The 12510-nt window shown below is 40.4% G+C and overlaps 1 protein-coding gene across 1 annotated transcript in view; it reads left to right on the top strand.

Annotated features, from left to right (window-relative positions):
• The first annotated feature begins 7669 nt into the window (after window positions 1–7669).
• The window catches only part of TYR (tyrosinase), a 50504-nt gene continuing 45663 nt past the window's right edge, over window positions 7670–12510 (top strand). The window contains exon 1 of the mRNA XM_010578250.1: window positions 7670–8586. Within this exon, the coding sequence (XP_010576552.1) occupies window positions 7744–8586 (843 nt within the window). The 5' untranslated portion in view covers window positions 7670–7743. The remainder of the gene's footprint in view (window positions 8587–12510) is intronic.

The raw sequence follows: 12510 nt of genomic DNA, 5'->3' as shown, positions 1-12510 counted from the left end.
GGTAACAGAACACGTCTGTGGAGACATTTCCCTGGAGTGATCTCCCCTCCTCAAACAATTTAGGGTTCAGAGATTTCTGGAGCCAGACATGGTGTGTTTGTACTGAACAGGCCTTGATAATTTTTTCTTCCTGAATTTGTCTGGTCAGTTTTTGAACCTATGAAAATTTTCAGCTACAAGGGACCTAGCAGCTTAATTATGAGTTGTAGGAAGAAAATCTCTTTTTGCTTGTTTCAAACATACCGTATCCTAATGGCAAAAAATAAGGAGAAAAAAGGAGAAAAATAATTCGTAATTCACCTTCTCTTTGTTACTCAAAACTGTCAGCTACTATCAGAATCATTGTACATTACTCTGGAAGTATTTTTTTTCCCCATTTTCCCAGATGCTTAACATCTTACCAAGACATTTTGTTCTTTATTCAGGGAGTTTGCAGCATGAGAAACTGAGTTTCCTATCTGCTATTTGCATTGAAGTGAAATTGAATGTCAAGGTCTTATTTATATATTTATTTAGCTGTGGATTAATTAGTGAAGTTCTACAGAGCAAGTCAAATTCAGTACAATTTGATTCTTCATTACAGTTTTGATTAGGAAGGTGGGGGGGAATCAGAGACTACATCTAATATTTGAGTCCTATGTGTAGCTGGGACTTTGAGTATTGACAGACAGTTATGGAAGGTTAATAAGATTTTTTGAATTCTAAACAATGTATGTCTTTTTCCCTTATCTTTCATATACTGTAGAGAGGTTTAAATTAATAGAAATGTGAGTGGAGCTGTTATAATTGCCTACTTTATTATCTGCATTTTCTCCCTGCAATGATCTGGGACTGGAGAACCGCATGATCTTCTCCGCTCTGCAGAGCGGGGGAAGCAAAAGTCAGATGCATGTCGTTCTCCCACGGGCACTTCGGACTTGCAGGTCATCTCTTTCTTGCTCATTGCAGCATAGGAGGACACTGCTTGAAAATCTTGCAATAATAAGCAGATATGCAGGTAGCAGTCTGGGAGATTAGGGAACATTTGCTTTCCACAGCTTTCCTTCTCCCATCATGTCTCATGGAAAATGCCTGTTTATTGTAGTGTCCTTCAGCCTGTTTTTTCCCAATTTGCTCCTTCTACCAGAGTTACCAAGATAAGGGGGTTTCAGGCAAAGCAAAAACTGCGGACTTCAAGATTCCATTAGCAATAAAAAGTCATGATGTTTAAGGGGTTCTCTGAGGTATCAGAAAGTCTAGCCAGCCAAGCTGTTTTTCAAACCCAAAAGAGGTAAAGCTTACTGCAGGTTAGGATAGTATTCAGAGGAAAGAGTCTGAATGAAACATATGAGATTAATTTCTTCTGTACATATTTTTTCCACTATAATTAGCCACATTTAATCACATTTTTGGTGGGGTTTTTTTTCATTTTAAAAGATATTCTATAAATGTGAACATGCCAGCATCTTTTCTCACCCACAAAGTTTTCAGTTACCTCAGCAAACCTCTGGGATACGCTTTAGAACAACTGTAGCGTTATCGTCCCCATTTTTGAGCATTCAGAGGATTTTTTGGTAGTATGTTAAAGGGACAAATTTATGACTAAAATAATGTGTGTTTAAAATTGAGTGAAAAATATGCATGTGAACTGCTTATCTGACACACAGGTACCTCTTCTACCTACAAGCAAAGGCAAGGTTTGATGGAAGCCCAGCTGCTCTTGGCTCAGAAGAGGTTGTCTGAGGTGACCTCAGCCTCAGAGGGTCCCAGCTGGTTTATATACACGTACCTGTCCCAACTGATTCTCCCATTCCTTTTCCAAATTTAGTTTTTGACAGCGCAAAGCCATGTTTGCCTTATCACCAGGAGCTGCCGAGACCTGCTCTGTGTTAAATGTCACTCTCGTGGTTTTTAATACACTCTTTGATTATCTGGTTTCCAAAGCATGCACACACACAAAACCAACAGGCAGCTACTGGGAGTTTTTCTTATTCTTCTGTGTCTCTGCAGAGCTGGATAAATGGAGCAGCACAAGTCTGTGAGAAGGGCTTAGAGGCACTTAGTAGGCACGGCAGCTTCTGAAGAGGAGCCAAGCACGGTGGGCAGCCCAGGAGGAAGGTTCCCCCCAGTCAACCTGTAGAGAGTGAAGTTTATCAGAGGACACTGGAAAGGAGGAGGAAGATTATAGGGTTTTACTGCAAAGTAAGACTCTGCAGTTGATTGAGACCCAGCTGTGGGGTACCTGGCACAAGGGCAAAGGATGCAGCTTTGAAAAATGGGTGAGCCAGTCTAAGAGACCTCCAACAGAGCCAGCTGACCTTGCCTCTCCACTAGTTGTTTCCACCACTAGTTTTGCATGAATTAGAGTGCTTGCCTGACCCCTCAGCAGGCCAGCTCCCCTTGGAAAGTAAGAACATTAACCCAGCAAAAAATACGAATCGTTTCCTTGTAGGTTGCTGAAAAACTTTCTGTGCTTTCGGCCTCAGTGAGCTGTTAGATGAGACGGGGATTTCCTGAACCAGCACGCTATTATCCACCTAGTTAAACCTGGGCCCTAGCCTGCTATTAAGGCCAAATTCACGTATCAGCCTCACAGGAGTAAAAAATTGTATGATACTTTTCCTCTGAAAGCTGATAGGAAAGCATTCAGACCCACTTACCAAAATTTCCACTCTGCCCAGCATGCTCCCAAAAGCCAGAAGCCAGGCTGCCTTTCAGCAAAGAGCTGAAAGCAGAGGTGAAGTGTAAGCAAGCGGCGTGTAACAAAACTATAGAAAATACTGCTTCAGCATCCCCCTTAGATGCTGTCCTGTCATCAAGACTGATAGATGTCAGATAACTTTTGTGTCACCTGCAACAAAACCCCAGATCATGTGGATTGATAGATTAGTAACTACTTTCATACACTCTTCAGTCTATAACAGGGGAAAATTGCCTTTTGTCTTTTGCTGCTTTTTCTATACTTTTATTGCTCTGGTTGCATCAGCGCCTCTTCTCCCTTGCTTTGGACTGCAGATCAATGACTTTTTTTCTTACTCCTAGATGTTGCCTGTAATATTTAGCCTATGTTTTCAGACCAGTTCGAATACGCATTTTGTGATGCACTAAGTCTGTAGGGCTCCCAGTATCAGTATTTCTCCTCTTTTGCATGCACTATAAAACCCATAAAACAATAGCACTGTCCTTGTGTTCGCTAACTGATTCAACAACGCTGAGGCTGGGGATTCATGCATGGACCAGGTTACATTAGGATCAGGAAGGGGGTTGATCTGCTAATGCAAAGATTGCTTTTCGCAACTGTGATAACAGAACTTTAGCCTGGGAAACCAAGCACACCCATGAATTCTTTCTGCAAGAGTTCAGGGCTAAGGCTGGCTGGGGTGACAGGAGTGCTTTGAATTGCTGCACAAGCCAAGCTTATTTGAACCTTGCACTGAATTTCAGATTAGGGGCCCAACATCCCACTCATGACTGAATATGCCCACGGTTACATCTACCAGACCATCAGCTGTGTGGACTGCATACTAGGTATGCTGGTCCTGAGTTAAAAGTTGGTTACTTAGAGCATTTGGGATCATTTCTGAGCCTGGGGTTGTCCTCCTTTCCTACATCCAAAGGGGTGTTTAAGTCTTATCTTCAAATATCTTACCAAAAGGTGTGGAGGTCTTTGTCTAAGGCTAAAAAGCTTGTGGGAATTTCTAGTCTGCTTTTTAGTAAAGAGCTTTGATTAGTAGGAGTGAACTTAGTGAAATTCTTTCTTTCTAATGAGAAACTTAATTTTTTTCCACCTAAGAATAAAAAGATGATTATAAATAGAAATTGAATATTTTCCTTTTCCTTGTGTAATGTTTAAATGTCTAGCTGCTTCTTGGCTTTTAATGATAAGCACGACTCTTCTTAAACTTCCCCTCTCCATTTATCAGTAACCAGGAGATGGATTTTTCGTTCTGGTTTTGACCACAACATAGTATCTATGACAAGTGTCACGGTCCCACATCCACTCCTCTTTTCTTTCTCCTGGGGGCCAGGAGCCAGATTTGGCTCACTGGCAAACCACTGCAGAGTCTGATAGCTCTACCTGGCACACGGGTCAGGGGGCAAGGCAAAAAAAGCCCGATGCTTTGTCCTTCTGCTACATGAAATGTGATCTCAGCAAGAGCTCAGGAAAACATCTGAAACCAGGTGCCTTGTTCAGTGCATAAGGATGCTGATGTTGAACAGCAAGTAACAGGTAAGGATCAGAGAGCACAATCTGAGCCTACAGGTTTGTCAGACTGAATTTGCTGTCCAGTTAATAGATTATCTTTCCTTCCATTTGTCAGTGCTCTCTCATTGTCAAAAGATCCTTGTACTTGTCCATCTCAAATAACCATGTTGGGTTTTTTTTTCTCTTTTTCTCTTGACAGTTTTTCTTTCCACTGAAACTGAGCAGCATGAAGTTTTTCTATCCAGCCTTTGTTCCTTCACGGTTTTATACTTCACGTTTAAAATAATTACAATTAAAAATTACTCTCCATTTTCCCATACCAGGTTTCATTTTTCCCCACTCAACATAAACCACTGGACCTTAAAATCCCCACAGAATTTCTAAAAAGTATTAACAAGCAATATTAAGAGACACTTTCTTTGCAGTGTCATCCATCTATTGGGATTTTTTAAAACCCACTAATATTGCTTGAAACTTTGACTGCTTCAGTATCAGCAGCCCAGAATTGAAATTTCTTGTGTCATCTTCCAAAAGGAAGAAAAGATCTTCTGAAGATGAGCCCAATCAGATCTGAGGAGACTGAGTTATTTTTATAAGGTAGTATGAACCCCCATTCAATGCCATTGTTTTTTATTTGGATTGTTCCTTTTCTTTGTCCATAACCACATCAGAAAGCCACAGGCCATGTCTATACAAAGTTTGATTTAGCATTGCAGCATAGTGCTGAAAAACTGATCCTAACGCCGCAAGCAAGACAGCACATGAACTTCAGGAAGACATCTCACTACTCTGGGGGGTTTCTCTCCAATAATTATTGACATCTTTATAAAGCACTTAAGAACCTTGTAATGAAAACACATGTTAGCTTTTTAAAAACTGTCATTACTGTGCCGTTCTATTAGACTGAAACCCATACTTTAACTGATCCAGTTACAAACTTTAGGGTGGAGTTAAGATTTAGGGACATGAGGTAGCGCTCCATGCTAGTTTGTTGTTGAAGGCTGCCTCTATGGGACCCAACTGTGAAATGATTCCTGGTCATTTATGCTTTGGAATCAAGTAAAGTTGGATATAGCCACCAAACTCCTGTCTTTCATGTTCTTGGATACAGAAAGTGGTGTGCCTTAGCCATGCTGATCTTATGGTCCACCTAGCATTCGTGTACCTTAAATGAATAACTCTTGACCCATGCTCAAATGTGGGGACCCAGGTGTGAAAAATGGGTCTCTCAGAGCATACGGCAAGATGATGTCAACCCACTGGCAGAATGCAAGGGAAAGGGTTCTCGGTCAAAAAGACTAAATTCAACTTATGCACAAACTTCATGCAGGTATGAAGGTTTTGTCAGATGAACGATGAAATAAAGAGCGCTGGGTTGAAGCACAAGAGAGATGGAAAGTCCCATGAGGCCTTTTTAACGAAGATAATTTTACTCAGATGCAGCATGTAAGGTATGACTGTCTCATGTTTTGGTGACTCTACAGTCACCCGTGGGAATAGGAACACATATTTTCTTATTTGTTTAATGCTTATGGCTGTTCATATATGGAAAGTTTGATTTCCCATCTACTATCTGAATCACTGACAGTTATTCAAAACAGGACTCTGCTCACTAGTGGGTCAAGAAGGGCATGTGCTGCTCCTCAGTCACATTCCTCATTCAGAGTTTCTCATTCATACAGTTTCACAAGGGATTACTCTGGTAACCTGCTGCTTCAGAACCTTGTCATATGACAAATGTCAAGGCTCAGATCCTAATTTTTTAACATTGAACATAAATTCTGATTTGAATATAAAAATAGGATATTGAATGTACTTGCGTGTATGACTGCCTGCCTAAATATATATTTGAGGGCTTTTCTGGTTCGCTCTGAGGCTCTACCTCAAGCCTTTCCCAATCCCTGTAGCTTTTCAGTGAAAATGAAAAAATATATATCATTATCCTCAGAGATGGCTCTCTTCTCACATATAGTAGTTTTGCACTAGCCTCCATGGGAAGAACAGTAAATGAAATAAATTGCAAAGGTCTCCCAAACAGCCAGGCACAGTGAAAATAAAATAAATCAACAAGTAACATTTCTATGATGAAATCTGTTTTACAAGCCTAACATGGAAACCAGGGGAATCAAACAACAGTAAACATCAGCCTGTGGTTAGAAATATTTTTTGAAAAAGCAACTCCTTTTCCTTTGCCCTTCTTGCTCCAAGCTCCCCCATCACAGGCTGCCTGGCAGTGGGACTTGGGGATAATCTCCTGGAATACCTGAGGCGTAGAAGCCAACAGGATTAAAGCACCTCGTGCTCCTCAGCACAGTCATGTGATGACCTGCTGATCCCAGCAAAAGGCATCATTTCCCAGCACAGTTCTCACTTCATTTGCCTATAAGTAGTTCCTGCCCTGCTGGGATTCTCCCTAAGCATAAGGAACTAATTCACAATGCTTTTAGTAAAAAAATAAAACCGACAAAACCACTCTTACTAATGACAGTGGTAGCGGAAGAAAACTGCGGATAATTCATGCGATTTGCCCAGCAGTAAAACAACTGTTGTCCTTTTGCTTCAAGGGGCAACTTCAAAGAGTGTATGACTTCTAAATGCCACCCATACAGCTCTTAGCTCTGATCAGGCTAATGTATAAGAAGAAAGAGGTAGGTGGTCTGGAGGCTGCCCAGTAACCTATTGAGTAAAGGACATAGATACGGTATTTGCAAACTACCTGACGGGACAGAAACAGGAGTCAAGGTTTGTTTTCCAGGTCGAGAGACAGCTGCTTAAAGTGCTTTCTGCAAATCTTGACTCTATTCCCCACAAAACTGTGGAGAAGATTTGGGTGCAGATTTCAGTGTGTCATTAACTGTGAAAGCACTATGGATTCTTGGGAACAAAAAATTTTTTTTTTTTTAAAGTTTATCGCTTCCCTTGTGAAGTTACTTTGCCGTACACTGTCCTGGGAAAGGCAGCTTACACTGAAATATAAAAATGCCAAACCAAACCATTTATTCTGGTTCTGCCCTATGTTCATGCTTAATCTAACCACATTTTATGTTTGCTTCCTCTTAAAAAAATAGTTTACCCCCAAATTGTTTATTTTCTCATTTTTAGGTTCACTATGCTTATTTAACTGAATCAGATTCTACTGGGTCTTTTTTTAAACAACCATTTGTTCTAAAGCATGCAATCAAATGAGGAATTTGAAGAGCCGACAATTGTTTCTGTGTCCAAATTTTAATTTTACTTCCTCTCTAACTGCCATAGGAAAGCAATCATGTGCTAGGCAGAAGATGAAAGTTTATAATAAATGCCTATATTTTGAAGCCTGTAGGGGGTGGGGAAAAAAAGTCACTTGGCTTTCACCCAGAACATGTGATAATCAGATTAACCCTGAAGTGTGTTTTGTGTGTAAATGCATCCAGGGTAGGAATGGGGAAGGACCTTGGAGGGTGCACTGTAGCAGAAGTCAGCAGTGAAGCATTCCTGGTGGAGGGCAGGAATTCCTTTCACAACCAGGACTTTGGAGGGGTCAGGGGAAGCACTCCATGCACTGAAGCGTAACGCTGATGCTCTCCTGCTGCTCTGTGAGGATGTCGCTGTTTGCCATGGGTTTTCTGCTAGTCGTCCTTCAGCCATCCACAGGGCAGTTCCCCAGAGCCTGTGCAAACACGCCGAGCTTGCTGAGGAAGGAGTGCTGTCCCCGCTGGGATGGAGACGGGTCCCCTTGTGGGGAGCTGTCCAGAAGAGGGTCCTGCCAGAACATCCTTCTCTCTCAGGCTCCGCTGGGACCACAGTTCCCTTTCTCTGGAGTGGATGACAGAGAGGACTGGCCCTCCGTATTTTACAACCGGACGTGTAAATGCGAAGGCAACTTCATGGGATTCAGCTGCGGGGAGTGCAAGTTTGGTTTCTCAGGACGCAATTGCACTGAAAGGCGACTGAGAACGAGAAGAAATATCTTCCAGCTCACCACCAGTGAGAAGGACAAGTTTCTTGCCTACCTCAACTTGGCAAAGAACACCCCTAGCCAGGACTATGTTATTGCTACTGGGACATATGCTCAGATGAACAACGGCTCCAACCCCATGTTCAGAAACATCAACGTGTATGATCTCTTTGTGTGGATGCATTACTACGCCTCTCGAGACACACTCTTAGGTGGGTCCAGTGTGTGGCGGGACATTGATTTTGCCCACGAAGCCCCTGGTTTTCTGCCTTGGCATCGGGTCTTTCTGCTGATGTGGGAACGTGAGATCCAGAAGATAACAGGTGATGAGAACTTCACCATCCCCTACTGGGACTGGAGAGATGCAGAGGACTGTGTGGTCTGCACTGATGAATACATGGGTGGCAGACATCCCACCAACCCTAATTTACTCAGCCCAGCATCATTTTTCTTCTCATGGCAGGTAAGGACAGGCCAAGGGGAAGGGGAAGGGAATTATCCTACCTGACTTTAGGGACTCAGGCGAGGTGCACAAGCTGGGAGCTTAGCCACACTGCCTTCCCTTAGACGTTCCTGGAGAGAAAGTAAGCACTACCAGAGAGCAAATCAGATTTTTTGTGGACTTAATCTTCATTTAGAGCTGTTCATTTGTCTCTTTGCTCTTCTCTTTCTGAGATTTAGGTTGCTTAATTAAGAACCTAAAGTTAAGGTAGAATGAGGAAAGTTATGCCCTTGTGTCCAAACATGGCCTTTAGCAGGCTAAAGAGGATTGGGACTGCCGCAGCAGTCAGATGATAAAAAGCAGGATTTATGTACACAAACTGCTAGCACACAACTATTGTAAGACAATTGGTGACTGAATGATGGAAACAGAAGCAAAGAGTTTTCAGATGTTCTACCCCTCTCCCAGTGCATTTCTTCATCCAAAGGTTAAAAACTATCAAATTAAGCTAACCTGCTTTCAACTTTAAACAAACAAACAAAACAAGTCTTTAGAGCACAGAAGGACCAGCTGTGTAATTCACATCACTAGTTCAAAAGAAATTTAAGAAGTAATCTCTGCTGCTCAAAGGAACTAAGAAGTAAACTCAATAGCTATTCCTGCCACTTAAAAGCACTGCAAATTAGCTTGTAAACCAAGGTAAATTTACATATTTACTTAGGTGATATGGTCTTATGTAGCTGAACTATACTGTGCTGTTCTAACACTGAGAGCTTCTAGACTCTTTTTGTCTCTTGCTTATTACTGCCACATCGCCTAAAATACAGTGACAAAGGTCTATTGGCTTCCATAGACACACTCCATCATGACAATAGCAACAGTCGCTTCTGGCGCTGAAGTCTATGATTATGTTGGTGTAAATCTATCTTTGTTCTATTTATTTCTGTAACAACAGCCCAAATGAAGGTTGGGCAGTTTTAGTGATTTAATGGAAAGTGAAAGAGATAGAAACTCCAGCAGCTCTGTGATATTCTGGCATTACAAAACAGCAACTAACTGGGCTTACTGGGTGGGTTGTACTGTATTTAGTCTTGATTTATGTCTTTGGAATAATATAGGCTGTGTATATGCCTGTAAATTCAAGCATTCCCAGATACTGTAACAGACCTATTTTAGGACGTTCTCTGGCATACATTTGGTATGTATTGACTAGTTCTTCCCCAAACAGGTACTCTTCAGAGACCATTCCCAGGAGAATGTTTGCATACAGCTACCCTGTTTGGGAGGCTAAGATGATTTTACTGGCATAGACATGGATTATTTCATGCCATTTGGCCCCAGTGCCCAGGAAATTTCCTGGCCACTTTTAATTTTCCAATGTAGGCGTAGCCATAAAACAGACATAGCTACAAACATGTATTTTCATCCCATTTTCTGAGATTCTGCTCACTTCTAACAGTATCAGTCTGGATAAACTCTACTAATTTACTTAGACTGCATTACCAGAATGAAGTGGATCTGATGCTGTTCTTCACTGAGCTGAATAAAGAGTTATGTGAAAATGGTACAAGTGTTAAAGTGGATTAAATGAAACTAGAATTGCACTGGTCACATGTATCAAGTGGAGCTATCAATACAGTATATTGCATGAGATAACCAAGGTAGTAGAAGGCAGGTAGAACGAAGAAATCAGCCAGCTGCTCACAGAATTTTCTAGAAGACCTGGAAGGGTCAGATAGTTATGTTTAGCTCACCTTTTCAAAGATATTATAAATCTTATCCAGATACTTAGAATTTTTCCATCCTGGTAATAAGTACACAGAAAATTTACGAGTCGCAATGAATATATTTAAGAAACAGTCAGGTTTATAACTTCCCATTTAAGGTCAGTTCCCACAAATATGTTCTGACAATAAAGAAAATTTTTTATGAAACAAGTTGCTTTAACAAATATTTTTATATAACTTTAATAGGTGCAACAATAAAAATTGTGCCATGTTTAAAACACATTCAATGTCAGTGTATATATAGAAGAGCACCTAAGTCCTTTGCTGAAGTTTTCCAAGCAATTTCTGAAAATGGGTTCTTATCACTTTTACATTTTTCAGCCACTTCTGTCAATGTTACACTTTTATCAAAATTTCCAAAATAGGACTACAATAACTTTACCTTCAAAGGGTATTATTCCCCTTTAGCATCTTCTATCTATGTATATCTCTGCTGTCTTATCTAGAGAAAGAATTTAAAAGACTGAACAGATCTGCATTTTCAGTCAGTGAGTTTGGGGTGAAGATACAACACAAACTGGTATTTCTTTCTTAGCCTTGAATCCAAATTTAAATAATTGTTTATGATGGAATAACAGTCCTTCGGTTCCTTCAAGTAGCACAAAGTAAGAGATCAGAATCTCACTCCAGAAAATCAAAAGGCAACAAAAATAGCCTTAGCTTAAACCGGAAAACAGCCACAGATCTGCTGCAGAATACGCTGATTATCCAAGCTCTGTAGCCAAACAGCAAGAGAGAAAAAAAAGAGGAGGATCCAGAAATGTGAAGGAATTTAGTCTTTTAATAAGCATTCAAAATAAAAAGAGGGCAAGAGAAAGCTTTTGAATAACACATCTATAATATGGTGTCCTTTTTAGAATTTAAGTCTCTTTACAAAGCATAACAAAACAATACCTGCTATGTTAGGAAATAGTTATAGATTTATTAAAAAAAAGGTAAAGTGCCTATTTGCACAATAGCATCTCTTTTTTTTAATCCCTAAAGAAAGGAGAAAATACTTTATTCCATTGAGAAGTTGCCATGGCAACATGGATACCCATGAATACATGCTGAAATTCTTGCTTTTGCCTTACTTTTTCTTCAACATACTGCTGTTACCACTTAGCTGAGTGAATTATCTGTCCATATTTTTCTCATGTTTATCATCGAAGTGACACTTCTGATTCCTGCCTCTGTTTTTATCAGCAAGACTATCAGGAATCTTTAGTGTTTTTATTTGTTTGCTTGGCTCATGTTTTAGGGTAGGTGGGAAGGATTTTCTCATGTTCGCAGTTACTTGTTTGTGATGATTCAAGTGTTGCATTCAGAATTAGGACTGCATGACACACTAATGCTTTACCAAATTTTGCAATTTCATGTCGACTTAACGGAAAGCTATATGGGAAATGGAGACCTTCCATGACATTTTGAGAATTTTTTTTTGTTTAGTAGCCATTTCTATAATTATTCAGGATAATGAATTTGCTAAAAAGTAATTATTATGCCTCACTTAAATAGTAGTAGGTGAAATTCTCCTCTCCTCTGCACCAGAACTAATTTGGAGAAATAACTGAAGTCAGTGGAGTTACAAATGCATAAAAAGCCTTCTGCAAGTAAAAGCAGAATCTTTCTGCTAGTAGTTAACATTAGAGTTTGGGGATCCCCACAGTGTGCTAGACAGACGATGAAGAAAATAAAGCAGGAGTATGTAAGTGCTGGTTTAGGTTTACTATCGTGGCAAGCAGGCTATACCACCACCTTTAGCCCCCTGCATTTTGTCTCTCCTAAAAAAAGAGTGACTTGAGAGAAGTAATTGCATAACGTGGAGAGCTGTCTGCTCTCAGATGTGCTGGTGTAAGCCTGCAGCCAATTCTTTGTTGCAAGCACCGAGAATTTCCCTTAGCACTTCATTCTATATCACCCTGCAGAACCACTTACACAAATGCAAAGCTACTACAAAAGGGAAACAAGTTACACAAATAGAAGAAGGATATAATGCTCCTGAACTAATAATGACAGTACTTTAGATCCATTACCTGAAAATATGACTTCATAAGAAATACAAAATTCAGCTATTCAGACACAGTTATTTAATTCTAAGCACAGTTTATCAGGGAGCTGTATTGCTAGCTGAATAGTCTGAGAGGATCATTTAAAGCATTATTTTACGTCCACCTTT

Source organism: Haliaeetus leucocephalus, unplaced genomic scaffold (assembly GCF_000737465.1).
Source record: "Haliaeetus leucocephalus isolate CR32 unplaced genomic scaffold, Haliaeetus_leucocephalus-4.0 Scaffold616, whole genome shotgun sequence".
In the NCBI taxonomy this organism is placed as follows: domain Eukaryota; kingdom Metazoa; phylum Chordata; class Aves; order Accipitriformes; family Accipitridae; genus Haliaeetus; species Haliaeetus leucocephalus.
Note: the sequence above shows the minus strand (reverse complement) of the source record. Positions and strands in the feature narration are given on the sequence as shown.